At 42.4% G+C, this 20339-nt stretch overlaps 1 protein-coding gene across 3 annotated transcripts; it reads right to left on the bottom strand.

Annotated features, from left to right (window-relative positions):
• Nucleotides 1-649: 649 nt before the first annotated feature.
• EFCAB14 (EF-hand calcium binding domain 14) lies at nucleotides 650-20051 on the bottom strand. Of its 3 annotated transcripts, none has more exons than XM_061451327.1 (11): nucleotides 19731-20049; nucleotides 18745-18893; nucleotides 15360-15505; nucleotides 13477-13575; nucleotides 8532-8642; nucleotides 7518-7598; nucleotides 6465-6656; nucleotides 5721-5807; nucleotides 4461-4572; nucleotides 3499-3630; nucleotides 650-2586 (listed from the first exon to the last, which is right to left on the bottom strand). In XM_061451327.1, exons 1-11 carry the CDS (start codon nucleotides 19904-19906, stop codon nucleotides 2411-2413), a joined length of 1461 nt encoding a protein of 486 aa, XP_061307311.1. In that variant the 5' UTR covers nucleotides 19907-20049; the 3' UTR covers nucleotides 650-2410. The 3 variants fall into 3 exon arrangements, with proteins under 3 accessions (XP_061307311.1, XP_061307312.1, XP_061307313.1); XM_061451328.1 differs by having other exon boundaries at nucleotides 5727-5807; nucleotides 19731-20048; XM_061451329.1 differs by lacking the exons at nucleotides 7518-7598; nucleotides 8532-8642 and having other exon boundaries at nucleotides 19731-20051.
• Nucleotides 20052-20339: the final 288 nt, after the last annotated feature.

Below are 20339 nucleotides of genomic sequence, written 5' to 3'. Positions count from 1 at the left end.
AGCAGGGAGCAGATCCGGACAAGTGTATTTACTACACCCATGGCTTTTATGCCCTCTACCATCTGCAGCATGAATAAAACACAGGAGGAAGCCTGCCAACATGCAGCATAAGGGCTCTGGAAAGCATGTAGGATGGAGACCGGTGGCATAGCAGAAAGCTTGCTGGCTGGGGACCAGAGCTCCCAGCCTGCAGCACACGACGACTGGTTACCCTAGGCCAAACAAGCAACCACTATACGTGGGGATGATGTTGAATTGATAGCACAATTCCATCCTACAACAGCAGCAAGTATAGCAATTAGCAATTGACTGTGCCCTTGACATGCAAGTTAAGCAGCACCACTGGACAGCTGCGCCCCACTGCTAGTGACTGACCAGCTTCACTCCCTGGCCACAGGCTGAGGACATGTGTGGCTGGAGCAGCACACGCTGTCTCTAGCTGATGGTTTTTCACTGCTGCTGTTGAAGAGCCTTCTAAAAGTAAAGCAGACTGCAACAAAACAAAATACTAAGAGATTCACATGGCACTACAATAATCCCTTAAATTTTAAGGTAAGTTAAATTCCATACAAATCAAACTTCCAAAAATATTTTGCAAACTCTGGCATATGGCTATGATACAGTATGTACAAATAAAATACCAGAATGGTTACATTTTATTGCTAGGGTTTTTTTTTTATTTGGTTAAGGAATTATACAGAAGCGTATAAAAGGGTATGGGAAGCAGCAAGAAGCAAGTATCAGCTTCTTGTCCTCTCAAAAGCCAAGGTTGGTTGGTTTTGTTTCATTTTTAAATACTGTGTTTGCAAACGTCACATCAAAAGCATTTCTGTACTGGGTCACGTCTGCATTACCCAAACAGGATAGAAGAGAGCAACAGTGAAAGAAGCCTAGGCAACAGGTAACAGGGTTCTGGTTTGTACATTCCTTCACTGATTCATACTTCCAGAATACAGTTATTCATAAAACATCCAGTCTAAGGTTTTGTAAAAGTCAACAGTTACAAACTAACTTCCACATAAACTGATGTCTTAGCGAGGTGGGCAACTTGAGGTCACTAATCATGCAAGAAACTTCCAACAGCATCAGTGCTGCTTGTGAGCAAAATCATCCAACTTGGCCATAGTCTCACCTGCAAGAGAATCCCTTCTGCAGAAGTCATTTTCTATGTTCCAGAAGGTTCACTAGTATAAACAAACCCTGCACTTCCTCTATTGTAAGGAAACCTCACAAAGATGCATCAGGAGAAAACACAGATGCCACTGCACACCCCTATCTTGCATTTTACATCCTTTTGTTGGCAAAAGCACAAAAGGTAAAGGTATAAAGTGATCACGTTCACATCAGTCAGGAAACAGCCCACAAGTCTACCCTTGGGCCTTCCCCACCTGCTCACTCCTAGTGACCAGAAGCTTTGCTCAGGACACTTCACCATAGTGACCCAAACAACAGTTCATGGAAGAAGCCAGCAGCATCAGCAACCATGTTCCAAAGATCTCCAGTAACCAGTTAGCAAGACCATCAGCACACTGCTGATCACACCTGAGGCATGAATTATCCAGGTGCTACTCACCAGGCTGCATTGCAGACTTTTACCTCTTAAGCATCTGTTATTCGTTTTCTTAAAAAATAGAACAGATAAGCTTATCTCACAAAATGTAATCTGGATGCAATACAGCAAAGCAAAAAGAATGCTAAAGTGAAAACCCAAGCACTTGGTAATTTGCTCCTGTAGGCTCATGACATAAAAACACTTTCAACTCTTCCCTCTTAAAATAAATCCTGCTAGAGATGGGCATGATTTACTACTCCTGCTTTCCTCTGACTGAGTCTAAACTCATTCATGGATGCACTTGGTCAAAATCAGAAATTTATCTGAAGCTCTTAACCACCACTTTTAGGCTCAGTCTCATTATAAACAGCTTGCTACCAACACAGCCCCTGACACAAACTTCTCCTTAAATATGCATAATTTACTCTGTCTCAAATATTTACAAGCAGAAGCAGCCCATCTTTACAAGACAGCTTTCCCTCTGCTCTACATAAAGTGCAGCTCTCTAATTTAAGGCAAATTTCAGTGAACTATAAAACCATAGTTTTATTTTAGTATGTACACATTTTCAATTAAAAACAAGAACTCCCTTGAAAAGGAAAGAATGAGAGGAAAATGTTTCCAAGTTTGGGAATTTTCTGGATTTTAACACAGTCCCAATATTATGTCCTATTGACATATAAATTTGTATGGTTTATTCTTCAATAAATGCAAATGAAAAAAGAAGTGCAATGTGTACAGTAACTTAGCTCCAAAGATCAGTAAAACACTGGGAAAGTGCAGATGTAGTTTTTCATGTCCCGTAGTTTCCTTTAGCTACAGTAGCATCCATCAGTATCACATTTCTAAATATGCATCTTAGACACCTAATGCTAATCTCAGTTCTTGTAGTGAGTATTTCTCATCTCCATCTGTGTCAAATTGCTTAAAGCTCTGTGACTCTTGAGCTGTTGAGCCAAGCAGCTTTTGAAGATCTTCATGTGACAGTTTTCCATCAGCATCTTGGGTTGCTTTTTCAAAGAAATTCTGAAGATCTGCAAAGAGAGCAGGGATTGAAAAGTAGCTCCTTTAAGTACAGAGGAATATCCTATAAGCTGCTCTTCCAGTTTTAACTGCACTGTTTCTTTACTACCTAGTAATGAAATAAAGCACCTCCAGGTATGGAGCTCGCTATCTGCGTTGTCACAAGCTACCAATAACAGTTTAGGAGAAAAAAAGCACAAACATTTCTGGATTAAATTATACTAAATCCATGAAAAGGTAATCCCTATTTCTGGCCATGACTAATAGCCCATTCTACAACCACTAACTGCAGACAGCTACAGTTATCCTCCACAAAAGCAAGCTTCAAATGACTGTTGCTATACCAACAGCACAGATGGTATAAAGGGAAAACTGTCTACTCATTTCCCAGTTCAAAACATTGCCCTTTCAGTAGCCGAAGAGCCTGAGCAGCAAGATCCAGAAACCATTTATTTGCCCAGGAAGTGTTCTCTTAAAAAAAAACAGAGGGGAAAAAAAAAAACCATCAAACATACACATATCTACTTAATTTTCCTTCAGCATCCTAACCTTGCCCTTGACTTCATTCCCAGTCTCTGAGGCACTTGGTATAACGCTTTGTCACTCAAAACAATTATAATCCACTTTTAATGCACATTCTTGATTAAAACCCAGATTATTTTCTTCTACATACTATTATTTTCCTTTTAGGTTTGGTCTTGTTTGGTTTTAATTACTTTTTAAAGACCCTATTCTCAAGCTTTTAAAATTGACCTCACTTCTCCCTGAATGGCCAGATACACTACCATCATTCCAGTTATAACCTCGTGAACATTAACACTAATGCCCAGCTACACTACCATCATTCCAGTTACAGTTATAACCTCATGAACATTAACATGAAATATACAGAAAAAGGAAAGGTCAGCCTAGAAAGGACATACCTTCAATGCTGGAAATTCCTGGTAAGGACAGATGTCTCAGCTGTCCATTATCCTCTGTGCTGTCATCAGCTGACCTTGAAGCCAGCCTTGAAAGGTCTGTGGGCTTTACTGTAGTACTCAGACTACTTTCAACTGTTACAAAACAATTCCTATTAGTCTTGACACAGAACTACAGTTAGCAGAAACAACAAAAAGTACAATAAAGTTATTCTGTCATAGATGCTGTATGGGATAAGAATGCTGCAAAATCATTTCAGAATACAGCATGCATTGCTGCCCCCTTTTAGTAACTGGAAGAACAGAAGGAAGCAAGCTTTTGACAGTTACACAGCCTTACTCTTATGCTGTACTGATATGTATTTGTAAACCCCATGCAAAGAATGACTTGAAAGTGCTTTCTACTCCCCAGCCTGAAGCACTGAACAAGCTTTATTAAGCAAATTACACCTGCCCACCTGGGTAGCTTTCCCCTTATCAGTGCAGGCATCCATCTTCCCCAACAGCAAGGTCTAAACTTCCCAAGTTAGCAAATCGACAAGCACAGTTCTAGTGTAATGAAGTATTTAAAAATCTTATCTTCAGCACTACCTGAATATATACAGCAAAAGTGCAGAACTGAGACAAGTCAGCAGAGACATAGACCTTTCCTCTGTTACACTTAGATTTTGAAAAACCAGAAATAGATGTTACCAGGTATAAATTTCTACAGGTTAATCACTACATGCCTTCAAATACAAGCTCCTGATGCATGTGAATCCTGCTATACACATGGAAGGTTACCTTCAAGCTTTAGCAGTCATACAGTTTTCTGTTTTAGAGCCATCAGTTTCCTACCACTTTAACTCAAATAATCTACACCAAAGCTTTAAAGAACAGTTTAAATTACCCACCCTGATTAGTTACTCTTTGAATTACACAGGGAATCTTTAGATTTACAGATTACTATTATATGACCTTCTTACCATTCTTTGATGTCTCGATGAGTTTGTCATTTTCTGACTTGCTTGTGAGAGCACTGATCATCTGAAGCGTCTCTCTTAGTTTTGATACCTGAGAGTCTCTAGTTCCTGTTTCCTGTATATATAAAAAAGCACCTCTTCAGTAGATAGAGAAGATCAGGAAAAGAAGTCATTTAAAATACATAAGTATTTTTGAGTGACTTGGAGCTCTCCAGACTAAATCAAGCTTAAGATAATAGGCAGTATTTAATAATATGCATGGAAAGATGTAAGGAATAAATTCACGCAGTCTGTAAGAAAAACAATAGAATCAGCACCTCAACCTGAAAAGCAAGCAACTCTTTTGCAGACACCAATTTCAAAAGAATCTGACATTTAATTTCCATATTTCTTATTTAAATGAGCAAGAAAAATTATAACAAACCAGTTAAAGCATACTTGGAGTGAACACTTCTACATTAACTGAATTGTTTCAAATGTCTGTCTGCAATACTGACTACCTTAGTGCAGGAGTCATTGTATTTGTCAAACCAAAACCACCATATTTTTAAATCTAGAGCTCCTTTGCTCTTTTTATGAGTAGGTTCCTGATGACAGGTTGAGTTTCCATCAATCCAAGCCTAGAACTGACAGTGTAACTGGTTCACTCACCTTCTTCCCAGAAGACAGAAACTAAACTCGGCAGCACCACCTCTTTTTTCCCACAGTTTGGCCAGTTAGTCTCAAACTTACAGTCATCAGATCATTACTGAGAGGTGCCTTTCATCAGTTCTTAGACTTCATTAGTGCAAAATTCCTCTTAAGTCAACCCAAGAAAGTTTTTAAACCTGGATAAATGCCATAAGCTCCTTCATGGCATGAACCCACAACAGTTGTGCTAGCTTTGCTGAAAGCATGGCTGAAAGCATGGCTGAAAGCACAGGTATTCAAATGCTGAATGCCAGAGTTCCCTGTTCCACTGGACCATCATCTGAACCTCCCAAGATTCTTTCAGCTGCACAGAAGGATATTACAGCAGCTCTGCTGTGTTATCACATACACAGTCAGAATGGCAAGACTTTCAACTATTACAACATTTCTTCCATCCCAATTGACATCCTGTCCCCAAAATGGGGTGGATAAGCTCTTCTGCTCTGGACTTTTAAAAGAAGCTTGATCAGATTGGCCTGCTTGCAGATCTTTCCACAATTAAGTTTAATTTAAAACATTACTATAAAGACAATGACATGCTCTACTAGTCCAGTGGAATTCATGTTTCCTTACTTTTACCTTCAGTTCTTTATTTGAATGAGTTTCGTTATCTATTTGATCTTCATTTTCCACATTTTGAGAGGTAGTTGCATCATTCCCCTACAGGATAAATGGAGGAGAGCCGAGTTTATTCATGTATTCATTATTTACTACAAATAGGGTTTCTTTCTTTCAAATTTGGCAGGCATGAAGCAGGAAAAACCAGAACAAATACACACTAGAATAAACATGAAGGTTATGTAATTTAACACAGCATGGTCCTTATTGCTAAACATACAGAACACATTCTTAGAGACTGGCCCCACTATGACATACAGAAAGCACTGGATTCCACAAATGAACCTATTTAGTATTAATTTTATGGGGGTTTTAGCATTTAAGCACCACTGGACAACCCAGAGGTCCACCTAGCTCTTCATTGGTCTTAACAGCCCCATGCCAGAATGCCTTCCTAAAACACAGAGGTTTGTGAATAGCATTCATTAACCAGTCACTCAAGTCTTAAATGTCACAGTGTTTTAGACATTTTTCTGTAGATTCTGCAGGGAAGAAATAACTCCTTCGGGGATACTCTTAACACTGATTATCTGTTCAGAAATATGGAACAAATTCCAGCCTTTTCAAATAAAGTCCTGAGTGTCTCAAATTCCATTCTGATTTTTTCTTTAGCTAGGTTTGAAAAAGCTGTATCTGTAGTGCATAGAAAGCATTGAAACTACCAGCATGAGTGTATACCTTTAGTCATCAAATACTTACCACACTGCTAGACAAGTTTTCTCTTTTGTCCAGATTATTCCCAGAAAGGGTAGAGTTTTCTAACAGCATAACCCTCTGGCTGAGGTTACCAATGGCTGAATCCACATTTAGAAGCTTGATGTCATTCAACTTTTGGTATGCCACTACAATGTTATTTAGCTCTCCCAAGGCTGCATGCAGTGACTGGCTTTCCTGAAATATAAAACCAGCACACATCAATTTACTCAACCTCTGCAGCACCTTGCTATTAACAGTATGGTGACTGACCCAGTTTAACTGGGCAGACTTTACACTGGCTCTCCACAGACATCACTGAAAACATCCAACTGGAAGCTTCCAGAAAGTTATTCCAGCTTTCAAAGTTTGAAACAGAGATTCTTCCTTAGGACTAACCTCTTTGTTGCTAATGTAATCACTTCAGCTGTGCCAGCAAACACAGAAAGCCTATTCATCTTGTTTTCCAGGGCAAGTTTAGTAACCACACCAACTGTTTTTCCCAAGGAAGAATGTACTAGGCATATTTCTACACAAGGTTTGTTTTTGAGGAAGATACTGACTGTTTTAAATGTGAATAAATGCAGACCTTCCATTCCAACCCATTCAGCTAAACACCCACACATTACCTTTTCTTTTGGTTGTTGCTGAATCCCTGCCTTCCACACCTCATATCCCATTGAGGGTGACTCAACACAGGCCACTCCCAAATTTGCTCAGGTTAGCAAATACTTGCTATAAAACCCATTCCATAAAAAGCCTTTAATTCATTTCCATTTACATGAGCAAAGTGCACGTATAATTTGTTGGATATTCATCGTTTTACTCCTCACCCAGTTATAACACAAAAAAAGTACTCTCAGACCAGGGTACTTTCCTGTTTGCACATACACAGGAACAACTACAGCTAAATGACCTTATACTTCCTTTTGAAGGATATTATCTGTAGTGTCTTGATAAAACACCACTTTTTATATGCTACAGTACTGCAAAACCCACCCAAAAAGTTACACATCAGTGATACTTGTACCAATATTCCTTATGCAAGGGGGGAAATACCTTTCTGCAGTTTTCTGTCTGATTCTTCTCAGTCCTTGGCACAACAGTGGAGGGAAGTGAAGGTATCTGTTTTAATTCCCTCTAAGAAAAGAAGTAGAAAATTATGTTGGAATTATGTGGGGGTTGGAACTGGATGATCTGAAGGTCCTTTTCAACCCTAACTATTCTATGATTCTATGTTACCAAATGCTTGTAAAAAACCATACTAAGCTATCGATAACTGGCTGGGTGTAGCTAAGGATGTTTTCTTACAATTACAGGCACTCATGGCTATTGTGCATGCAGTATTTTAACTAGACTAACAGAGTTTTCACTTTCAAGTACAGAAGGTCCAAATTTATTTTAATTAAACCCTCCTAATGAGCTCTTCTCCATTTAGTGGAGTTTTATGATACGCATTTCACTGCTACCATACACACTGCCACATCTGCAATGCTTCTGTTAACACCCATTGACTGCATTAAGTTTTATAATGAGCCTAATTTACATTTTATCTGCAAGTATTCATAATAAAGTAATGCTGTATTGCAGTTTAGCTGGAAAACTTTAATTACTGGCTCAGTTTCTTAATCCCAAGTGAGACGTTGGTATAAATAGAGTGAGTAGATTCTGGTAAAGACAGGCAGTAATTTCATCCTTATTTCAACCAACAAACTCTATCTCAATGCTTCCACTACCCATAATTCTAAAACAGTGCAGACAGTTACTATAAGCAGTATCCTGCCTCACACAGAAGCAGACTCCCAAGGCTCCACATCTATTTCATGCAAAGCAAAAATATGCAGGATAAGAAGTGCTGTAGGGACCAACAATTCTGGGTCCAGAGAAATACAAACTTGGCCCCATAGGACACGCCACACAGGGATTAGAAGATCAGTTTACTAATGTACCAACCCACTGAAACGTCAAAAGTATCTTGAAAGGCATAAGGCAGAACTCCAGACTGTTCTTAAACTTGCTTCATGTTATGCAGGTAACTAGTAAAACACATGTTAAATCAACACATTTTCTTACCACGTCATTCTGAAGGATTTCTATGGATTTCTTGTATTCTTCAATAGCTGTCTGTATATTTTCAACATCATGCGAAACACTGGTAAGTGTGCTGCCTATGTTAGCTACAGTCTGGAATAAAGAAGACAACAAAAACCTCAGCCTTCCTCAAACTTCACTGTCCCAAAGTTTCAACTGCTGAACACAATGTTTTGCTAGTTAAGCTGCAGGCAGACTGCCACAAAAATACACAAGGGCATTTGAAATATCCAGAGCTTTTTCTGCAGCAAACCTGCAAATTCTACCCGTCATCTCTCCAGGCCAGTAAACAAAGACACACTCTTCACCATGAAAGCTTAAGCTAGAGCCAAAATTATGGGTTTGCTACTCCCACTCCCCAAACAATATTAATGTGCTGGCATCAATATGAAAAATAATCCTGATATGTAGACATCTTACCTCCTCTTTACATGGAGTGTCCATATTGAATACTAGGATGTTGATACCACCAATTTATCCTGTCTCAATTGTCTTTCAGAGGCACCCATCAGACACATTATACACCACAAAACTTGTCTGCCAAAGGCTGCAGATTAAATTGCCTTTTCTAAAATGAAAGAATGGCTCTGAAGCATTAGAAAAGCCCCCATGAATTCTGCAGGTACAGTGTGCTCTGACAGCTACTTTTGCTTCTGACTGCTCCCATCTCACCCTGCCCTTGCCTTCACCCATATGAACTGCTCCAGTCCCCAGCTATCACTTTAGAAAGTAACTATGCTGTAAAGCTGCACCAGTGTTTTAGCAGCTGATGGCACAGCCCCTAGCATCAGATCATCAGCTAGGACATCCACAACCACCAGTGGAAACTACAGTAAGAGAACAGAGCATACCCCTATGCTTCTCATTCCATTCTTAATAGAATCATAGAATCGTTAGGGTTGGAAAGGACCTTAAGATCATCTAGTTCCAACCCCCTTGCCATGGCCAGGGACACCTCACACTAAACCATGCCGCCCAAAGCTTCTTCCAACCTGGCTTTGAACACTGCCAGGGATGGAGCATTCACAATCTCCCTGGGCAACCCATTCCAGTGCCTCACTACCCTAACAGGAAAGAATTTCTTTCTTATATCCAACCTAAACTTCTCCTGTTTAAGATTTAACCTGTTACCCCTTGTCCTGTTACCACAGTCTCTAATGAAGAGTCCCTCTCCAGCATCCCTATAGGCCCCCTTCAGATACTGGAAGGCTGCTATGAGGTCTCAATACAGCCTTCTCTTCTCCAGGCTGAACAGCTCCAGCTTCCTCAGCCTGTCTTCATACGGGAGGTGCTCCAGTCCCCTGATCATCCTCGTGGCCCTTCTCTCGGCTTGTTCCAACAGTTCCATGTACTTTTTATGTTGAGGACACCAGAACTGCACACAATACTCCACATGAGGTCTCCCAAGAGCAGAGTAGAGGGGCAGGATCACCTCCTTCGACCTGCTGGTCACACTCCTTTTGATGCAGCCCAGGATATGGTTGGCTTTCTTGTCTGCAAGAGCACACTGCCGGCTCATGTTCATTTTCTCATCGACCAGCACCCCCAAGTCCTTCTCCGCAGGGCTGCTCTGAATCTCTTCTCTGCCCAACCTGTAGCTGTGTCTGCTTTCTTCAATCATTAAAACAACACATCTAAAACCCTTTTTCCTATGACCCTGTAAATACTCATAAGCTCTTAAGGCACTGAAGTGATACTCTGGCTAACCAAACTATATTCAAACAATATCCACACAGATTTTCCAGCTTTCCATTCTGCAAGTCTGAACACAGATTCAGTAAGCAATCTCTGCCCTGGAAGACCTCAGGACACCTTCAGCACCTTTCATTAGTCTGAACAAAAGCCTTTACCCAAGAGGAACTCTCTCAATAAACCTTCAGGACTCTTAACACCAGCAGGCAGCTGCTCATTTTCAGGAACAGTACCTACAGGGAAAAAGGCTTAAGAAAGCCAAAGCCTGTTCTAAGAATAGCAGCTTTTTCAGAGAATCACAGAATCATTTAGATTGAAAATGACCTTTAAGATCGAGTCCAACCATTCATTAACTTAGAACAGCCAAGTCCAACATTAAACCATGTCCCCAAGCACCATATCTACACATCCTTTTAAATACCTCCAGGCATGCTGCCTCAACCATCTTCCTGGGCAGCCTGTTCCAATGCTTGACAACCCATTCGGTGAAGATATTTTTCCTAATATTCAATCTAAACCTCCCCTGGCACAACTTGAGGCCATTTTTTCTCATCCTATGACTTATTACTTGGTAGAAGACACTAACCTGCACCTCAATACAACTTCCTTTCAGGTAGTTGTAGAGGCCAATAAGGTCTTCCCTGAGCTTCATTTTCTCCAGGCTGAATAACTTCAGTTCTTTCAGCTGCTTCTCGTAACACTTGTTCTCCAGACCCTTTACCACCTTCATTACCATTTGCTGGACCCGCTCCAGCACCTCAATGTCTTTCTTGTAGTGAGGGGCTCAGGACTGAACGCAGGATTCACAGTACAACCTCACCAGTGCCCAGTACAGGGGGATGATCACTGCCCTGGCCCTGCTGTCCACACTATGTCTGACACAGGCCAGGATACTGTTGGCTGTCTTGGTTGCCTGGGCACCAGCTGGCTCATGTTCAATCAGAACTCCATCAATCAGAACTCCCAGATCCCCTTCCATCAGGCAGCTTTCCAGCCACTCTTCAAGCCTGCAGCATTGTACACGGTTGTAGTGTTCCAAGTGCAGGGCCCGGCACTGAGCCGTGCAGAACCTCATACCACTGCCCATCAATCCAGCCTGGCCAGATCCCTCTGCAGTGCCTTCCTACCCTCCACCAGATCCAACCTTCCCACCCAGCTTAGTGTCATCTGGAAACTTACGGAGGGTGCACTCAATCCCCTCATCCAGATCATTGATAAAGATAGTAAACAGAGATGGCCCCAATCCTGAGCTCTGGAGAACACCCCTTGTGACTGTCTTCCAACTGGATTTAACTCCATTCATCACCACTCTTGGGGTTCAGCCACCCAGGTAGTTTTTTACCCAGCAAAGGGTACACGAGTCCAGGTCATAAGCAGACAGTTTCTCCAGGAGAATGCTGTGAGAAGCATTGTTAAAGGCTTTACTGAAGTTTAGGTAGACAACATCCACAGCCTTTCCCTCATCCACCGAGTGGGTCACCTTGCCATAGAGGGAGACCAGTTAGCCAAGCACAACCTGTCTTTCACAAACCCATGTTGACTGGGCCTGATCACCTGGCTGTCCTGTATGTGCTGCATGATGGCACTCAAGGTGATCTGCTTCATAACCTTCCACAGCACTGAGGTCAGACTGACAGGCCTGTAGTTCCTCAGATCCTCCTTTTGTCCCTTCCTGTAGATGGGCATTACGTTTGCTAACCTCCAGTGAACTGGGACTTCCCTGGTTAGCCAGGACTGCTGATAAGACAGTTTCTTCAAAGAAAGGCAGGTAATTCCAAAGACAGCTGGATGCAACAGACAGCTGAACAGGAGTTTTTCACCAGGCTATCAAAAGCCAGGCTACCACCTACACTCACTGAAGTTCTCCTCCATGACAGGAGCCAGTGCAGCATGCACACAGACGGCATCAAGAGAGCAGTGGTAACAGATGCCACATCTAACGCTTTAGGCTCAACAGTGAGACTGGAAAGAACTCAAAAGTTCTCAGGTTATTTGATTTTCATAAAGTGTGACCAAGGATGGACTTACTCCAACATGGAAAAGCCTTGCTGTTCAGCAGACTGCTAGAAGCTGAAACCTGCTGGCCCAAACACTTTGTCCTGACAGGACTGAAGGCAGCAAGATGACAAAAAGTTCTTTATACACTGTTTGTATATATAAATATACATACACACACAAAGTAGGTGCAGATTTCAGACTAGGTACTGCCTTAAGGCTTACTTCTGATATGACACTGAAAATACAACATCTTCATAACAGCAAATTAGAAGCTTAGACAACAGCTTTGTACTCATCCTGTAAAAAGAGATTCCAGCAGCCTGATCAGCCAAACCACACTAATTGCTTTGCATATAACTAGCTTGTTGATTATACATTAATCTTTTAGGAAATGAGAAGTGGAAACCCATAAAAGCCACAAAGACTAGACTGAGATTAGCTATTAGCCCAATATAAATGTTTATTGCTAAATGCCCATAACTGCTATGGAGGAGCTGGGGAAGTTTCAACAAACCATTCTTTGTACCAAAATATAAAGGACAGTTCTTTGGTAAAGAATGGTAAGACATGGGTAAGACACCGTACTAACAGAAGTCACTTCAGAAGTAAGCTTGTGTCACCCAGTAAGGCCCATCTTCCAAGGGGTTGCCAGAAAACTATCCCAGTACAACTCATGTTTTGCTGTTCATATACTGAACACCTAGAAAGCTCCCACACTAAAGTTCCAGGATCACCACTCCCAAGTCAGACTCCTACACACCTCAAGACTGTAAATGCAGAATCAGATATACAATTATGTACTGCTCAAAATGAGCAAGTTTTCCAGAAAGCAATCCATTTTCTTTTCCAATTAAAAGCTAAACAAACCACCTATTTGCAAGCTGAGCTGTAAAACTTCAGACTTTTTGCAAGTGTCTTAATGTTAAAACTAGCAACCTGAAGGAAAGCAACAGTAACGATCAGTTCTAAAGTAAAAAAATGACAACATAATATAAAAAAATGCATTTTCAGAAAGGGACAAACATGGCCTTCAACTTTTTTACCTGCCCTGTGTTACTGTAGGACCATACACTATCAAGTATATGAAGTCTAATTCAAAAACAAGAGAAGCAAATATTCCTCTCAGACAATTCAAGTAATTCCTGTTGCCACTGCTGTCCCATAGAGCACAGCTGCAGCTCAGCATTCAGCAGCACAGAACAACACATTTAGCAATAGCCACATTTACAGTACTTGCCTTCTGAAGTTTCTCTACTGTGAGAGGAAGAGAAATCAGATCAGAAGCAGACTTTATGTTGTTTCTGAGATGATTTACTGTTGAGGTCAATAGTGATATCTAAAACCAAAGAGGAATATTTAGAATTAGTCAACATAATCCTGATTCTGACCTTCCCCAATACTAATGACTTAATTTGTAACATTCAAGCATAAAGCAAGACAATTATACATGTACACACACAAAAATCACCCATCTCTAGGTTAGAAGTCCTGCTTAAACCACGACCCTAGGCCATGCCTGAAAGCTATAGAAGCCCCTTCTTTTCAAAAAGGTAGACCTCGGCCCATTTTACATTCATTAGAGAGAGGGTGGTGCCCAAGAAAGATACAAAGAATTGTACAAGAAGCCCTTACGTGGAGGAAACAGTCATCCACTTACTGTAGTTAGCAGTCAAACCTGCCTGGCAATACCCAGCAAAGCACGCAACTTCTCTGAGTAACAGAGGAGTTGCACGTATTACCCACACCTTCTGATACAGAAATGTAACAGTGACAATCTAGCTACAGTGGTTTACCGAAATTTCTGTCAAACTGTTTGACCCAGACAGCAAGTTATTCAATGAGTCTTCAAGATTCCTTATTCACTCCAACTGAGAAGTTATCAAATAAACTAAAACCAGCTACCTGCTAGTCATTCATGGCTAACACTATCACTTTAAGATCAATTTGTAGCCATTGGTAGTCAAAATAATTTCTTCTCACATTTGACAGCACAAAAACAACTTTCTTTGTGTTAAAAGAGGAAAAAAGTTTCACAAGCTGAGGAAATGAGCAAGATCCTAATGTTACATTAGGCCTATGTTGATCAGTTTGAGTGCAGTCTCTCTGGTTCCACAGCTGTGAATATTGGCTGAAATAATTCCCAGCAGCACATCCCAACAGTTCATGGAAAATAATAAAAAAACTAACTAAATTTTTATTCCCAGGAGAGCTGGCTCAAACTATAAACAGACCCTGTAGGAACTTGAGGGCCTGCAAGAGCCATGTGCAAGTATATTTAACATCCAGATGCAGATGATAGTGTTTTACAAGTCCAGTGAAGCACCTGAATATCTGTAGATAATGCATACTGCCAGATGCCAAAGAAAACTTGTCAAATCTATTTACGTGCCTCATTTAGCACTTAACCACTGCATGGGACTGAAGAAAAACCAACCTGAACAGGCACCTCAATACTCTTAAAATTAAACCCAAAGCACCAGTGTCAGAGAGGACACGTCTTGACACCGCTGTGAGCAGCTCTGAACTTTTACCCTTTGTGGCAAGAATTTCAATAAGAACCTTGCTGGATGCTTTGTTTGAAGAAGCATGAGTTAATAAAGCAGCTGAGCCTCCTGTTAAGTGGCTTAGGTTTAGCTGCATAAACAGAGCTAAGATTTACACCAGCTCAGATGCTGAGTGCGTATGAGCAGATTTTATATTCACAAGACACCAGTGCTTCATCTGTAGCAATGTGAACTTGCACTGATTTGGGTAACTGTTTTCCACACTTATGAAACATTTGCAGATGCTCTCTGAAATGTCAAATCTCTCATCATGAACACCGGACTTATTTGGCAGGAAAATGAAGAACTGCCCAGTCTCAGGTTCTTTTAAGTTCTGCCTGAAGTTTATCCACCAGTTGTGCAATTTCTTCAATTTGTGATCAGTTTCCAGTCCAGATGGATGCTCAAACTTTGTTTGTTTAATAAAGAGGCTTATGCTCCAGTTTAAGAGTTCAGCATATGGCCACAGAAGGCCTTAGATAAAAACTCAGCACTGCACTTGAAATGCATTTCTGTGGAAATAAGCTTCAATGGACTATTTTATTATTTTTCAAAACCAAGCACTGATCCCTCTCACCTGTTTATTGATCTCTGTGATATTTATCCAAATTTTATTTAGCCCCAGTTCTCCAGTCTCTATTTGTTCGAGTTCCTTTTGCTTCTGCACCAAATCTTCGTTCAGTTTAGGAATTTCTTGGAATGATGTCTTTTGATTAGATTCCACTAAAAAACAAAATACAAAAAAACCTCGAAGAATAATGAAATTAAAAAGTCCAGGTAAACAATGTTGAAAGGCAGAAAACAAATGAAAGCAGCACCATCTATAGCAGTAAAAGAAGGAAATAACAGTTCCTACATATGGGTTTATTGCCAATTCAGAATTGTTTGTTCAGAATTACAGCTGTTTTAAGAGTACCCATGTCTGCAGAGAAAACCCAGAGAGACCGTACTAAATGTAACGCTTCGCAATAGTACTGTCACTCTGGCAAGCCTCAGTAGGTCTTTATTTAGTGCAGTTATTTTGCATTACTTTCAGAGGAACATGAAAAGGTAATGGGACTGTAAGGACTGCCAACACTACCAGGGCAAAGGAAGCACGTGAAATGAACTTCTGTGCCCTTCTCAAGCCTCCAAAGCGGCCGATGATGAAATTAATTCCAAGGAGATTATCGTGATTACAGTTGTTCTGTGTACCAGTAAGACAACTGAACATATAACCTTGCACCCTAACATCTGTTGGTAAACAAATCTATAAACAGGGTCCTTGGAAATAAAGTCAGTTATTACAGCAATTAACGCTACACGTAAGAGGGAAACGTGCAGCCAATTCAAATGAGCTTCAGAAATGCAGCTCTTCCAGGTTGGCAGTGACTAAGCTATTTAGCTGCAAGCACTATTAGGTAACCCTAAATCCCTAGGTCTGGCAAACAAATAAGCAAAGGTTTTGAGATGGAGATGACAGAGCTCGTCAAAATCTCTACCTCCACCCTGCAATGTAGCACACAATGCTCCACAACAAACCACCACTACTGAGAACATGCTGCCAAAAGCAGTGGGATGTACAGCATATGTAGCTGGCAGCTCCCAGAACAGATTTCCATGCATGACCCATCTGGTCAAAAAGAGGAAGCCTTCAGGAGGGCTTCATGCTGTGGTGCCCAAACACGCACAACTGGAAAGACATACACCTTCAAAAACCCTCTTCACTTTTCTGGAAGCAAGTCCTCACAGTCCTTTCTAGGGACAGAGTAATCTGCTCAGATCATCCAGATCCAAACAACACTTTCAGTTACACACAACCTTGAAAGGTTTACTTTAGCCAAAACAGACTGAGAACTAATTGAGGGTTCAATATAAGCACTTCACACCAAATCTGACGTTTCAGAGGCTCCTGTAGACAAACTATCGTCTGTTTTGCCACTTTTACGGTGTAGAGCGAGACTCCACTGAAGACTTTTACAGTGATAGAATGCATTACTGTTTGTAGCACAATTATTAAGAAGGGAAACACCACAATGACTTCCCTCTATCCCAAACGTACTAGATACAAAGATGTCTTATTCTTAAAAAGCACCCATAACACAGTCTGTTCAAAGGATGGCAGAACATTAAAATACGACCACAGGAATCTGCTCTTATGGGGAAAAAATCTGGATGAAGATTCAGAGGAAGAAAGTTCTTTCTCCAAACTTGCTGTAGGGACAGACAGATCCCATGCCTTTGCTAATCCATCCATCCACACATTTTACCAAAGCACAATGTTACTTTTTAGAACCAGGTTACTCTTGCTGTTTTTTTGTTGTTGTTTTTAATGTTGTGCCTCATTCTGAGGCTCCCATCCAGCTTCTAGGTATGCTATTACAGTGGCAGGGACATCTGAGACTGCTCCACCTCTGAATGAAATACTAGATGCATGGCTTTTCTATCAGAGCTACTAAGGAGAAAAAAAAAAAAGCACATCTGTAACTGCCAGACAGGAAGCTCGGAGAGAACAACTGCTTTAACAAAGGGGTCTGTGTAGAACAGGAATGATGAAACTTAACTACACCAAAGCCAACAAATGTTGTCATTGTGCAAAACTTCTACTTAAAGCAGACCATTCCAAGAAGAGCAGCAGTCAGCTTACCCAGGACACAGCAACTGCAGGGCTGTTTGGTGCACTCACAGCCACAAAGGAGGGCCTGTAACTAAAGGTGTCCTCCATAACTGGTGGACACCACCTACAGCTAACTTTCAGAGTTCAGTATCAGTTAATCTAAAAGCACATCTATCAGGAGCACTTCCTCTCACTGCTAGCCAGCCAGCCAGGCAGCCAGCAGGTTCCACCTTGGCAAGCAACTCCCCACCTCACAGCAGTTACACACCTGAACAGGAAGCCCTGAACCACCAATAGCAAGGAATTTCTACATGCATTTCCTCAATGCCTCTTTCACCACAAGCAAATCAAGTCCTCTGCTTAACTCTTGCCCTTGCAGTCTCCTAATTTAACTGATGTCATCAGCCTTATTTTTAAGGTCATCTTCGTGTCATGAACACAAAAATTCCAAGATGAAGACCAAAGCTGTGCAACAAAACCCGTGGTCAACAGAGGTGCTCCTCATGCAAAATATAACTCCTCAGGTTTCCTGAAGCAGCTAGAGACTACCTGAATGCCTAAGCTTCACTTTCTTTTGCCCTGTTTGCACAGCTCCTTAGCTTATCTTTGCCTTTTTCAATGCATATGATTTTAAACACTACTAGAACAATGCACCAAAACAGACACTGCGTCCAGAGATGAGGTATACAGAACATATGCTACATGCAAATCTCAGTGCTACAGAAGTTAATACTGAAATCTTACATGGACAGGAAAAACCTGAGAGCTGCAAGCAAAATGCTTCACATTAACTCCATACTTCTAAGTATTAAACATGATGTAAGTCCACACCACATGCAACACGTGAAAGCTGAACAAGAACAGGCTTCAAGCAAGATGAACATTTACAGGAAACAAGGATAAAACATAATACCAAAGCAACATTAAAATTGCATAACACCACAGGAAGCATTAAAGATTTTAACAAGAGCTCAAGACAAGAACATTGTTTTACATTATTTTAAGGGATGCATCAAAACCCCTTAGATTGCTGTTCCAGGGCTGATCAGAACTTTCTCTTTTTAAACAGGGGCTCCCTTTGGAAGAGAGCACTTCCAAGACCAAAGCCAGGAATTTTAGAAATGTACATACAAGCAACTACAGGCCCACCTCTTCCTGCTCCTCGAAAGACACAGAGCAGACAAGAATATATAATACTTGCCTTAGATTCACCCAACCACCAAGTATTTTTGGCTCAGAGGACTCCTCAATTCAAGGTCAGTTTGCCTCCTCAGTACTTTCAGGCTTTGAATAAGCAGGTAAGCAACTAAAGCTCTCCCTCTTGCCCAAAGCAGATGTGAAACAGTGTAGTTACATCTATACTTACTAGTCCGAAACTTCTCCTTTATTGCATCCAGATCCTCCTTGAGGGCCACCTGCATCCAGACTAAGCCAACACATGCTACCACACAAGCAGCGAGAATGACAAAGGAACATAATGGGTAACAGAACTTGCAGCATCGTAGATAGTCTCCCCTGGATAAAACATAAATAACAGGTTGTGAATATTCAACAACACCTAGAAAAGCTTGATTTTTAAATGCTGCTCTATCAAACAAAGCAAGGGACAGTGCTAGAACAGCAGACGTTTTGGCTGACAAGAACTAAAAGCTTTTCCAAGAATAAATAAGGCTCTACAGTGGATCGGGGCTATTGCTGTCTGTTCAGTTCATCCTCAGGAGGCACATCTAGCATATTTAAGAGCAGCTGCCAGGTTTCCCATACTAAGATTTCCTGCTCTTCTCACATAAGCTTATGTTAGAAACATCTGCTTGATAGCTTGGAAAGCAGGCTTTGAAAAAGAGCATCACCATAATGTTACAGTAAGTACTTCTAGATTATCCTAAACTGTGAAAGCCAAAATTTCTCTGCAACATGCCTGCTTTTTAGTTATTCTTAAAAGCCCATTAATAACTTAACTGAGAAGTTTATTTACTGACAAAGCTCATCACGTCCATGAGAAACCAATACGGCGGCAGCTCAAGCACACAGGACTGTGCCATGAACACACAATAGCTGTGCTCAACACTTAACCAACTGCCCCCGAGCTGCCCTAAGGACTTCAGCTGCGCTGAGCATTAAACATTAAAAACAAGAACTAGAAAGCCAAAAGGACGGTTGAGATCTACTTCAACCCCTCACCAGACGACCTGTGGGGACTCAGCGTAGCTCTAAGTCTCTCCCGGCAGCCCCCAGCTCCCCACCAGCCTCCCCAGCCGCGGAGCGCACCCCGGAGACCGGCGCTGAGGGCCGGAGCCCTAGGCGGGTAGGACCAGCTCGGGCCGGCTCCCGCCGGCAGCCCCAGGGACTCACTTGCCGCAGCGGCCCCGCGCCCCGGAGAACTCGTCCTCCTCGGAGCTGGACTCGGAGTCGGAGGCGGGCGGCTCCGTGCGCAGCAGCCGGTGTCCCGAGCCCTTCTTAGCGGGCTTCTTCCTGCGGCCGTCGGCGGCCAGGCCGATAAGGGCGTTCAGCTCCTTCCGCTTCTTCATCCTCTTGTGCGGCGGCGGCACGGTCGGCGGCTGGGTCCCGCCTCCCTCTTCCTCCGCCGCCGTCACGGCGGCCGCCGCCAGCGCGCCCCGGCTCGCCAGCCTGCGGCCCGGCCGCGGCTACAGGCGCTCCGCGGGGCCGCGGCCGCTGCTCCCCCGCCGGCCCCGCGGCGGCACGCCTGGCCCCACCGCCCGCCCCATGGCTGCGACCGACCCGTCGAGCCCGCCCCCTCCACCTGCCAGCAAGCCGCGTTCCCATTGGGCAGCGCGGGGCCGCCCCACTCGAGGCTTAAAGGCCCAGGCGCGCCCGTCACGGGGGTCGGGAGTTGTGATGGAGGTTTGAGGGTTCGAGTCCCGGCTCTGGCAGATGGGGCGTGCTGGGAAGGAGGCGGCGTGAAGCGGCCGAGCTGAGGGGCACTGCCCGGCTTGGTGCCTC

The sequence above is a fragment of the Pezoporus flaviventris genome, unplaced genomic scaffold (assembly GCF_033815535.1).
Source record: "Pezoporus flaviventris isolate CSIRO_AGI_PZ_B2104156 unplaced genomic scaffold, CSIRO_AGI_Pfla_v1 ptg000013l, whole genome shotgun sequence".
Lineage (NCBI taxonomy): Eukaryota > Metazoa > Chordata > Aves > Psittaciformes > Psittacidae > Pezoporus > Pezoporus flaviventris.
This window is presented reverse-complemented; position numbering and strand designations above follow the sequence as displayed.

Bases quoted from the DNA above. Each gene is read 5' to 3' on its own strand.
- EFCAB14 (XM_061451327.1), bottom strand. From the start codon at position 19,906: ATGAAGAAGCGGAAGGAGCTGAACGCCCTTATCGGCCTGGCCGCCGAC. The intron at 7,599-8,531 runs GTAAGAAAATGT...TTCTTTTCTTAG, and splicing joins AAATCCTTCAGAATGACGTG to AGGGAATTAAAACAGATACC. The intron at 6,657-7,517 runs GTATTTCCCCCC...TTTATATTTCAG, and splicing joins AGACAGAAAACTGCAGAAAG to GAAAGCCAGTCACTGCATGC.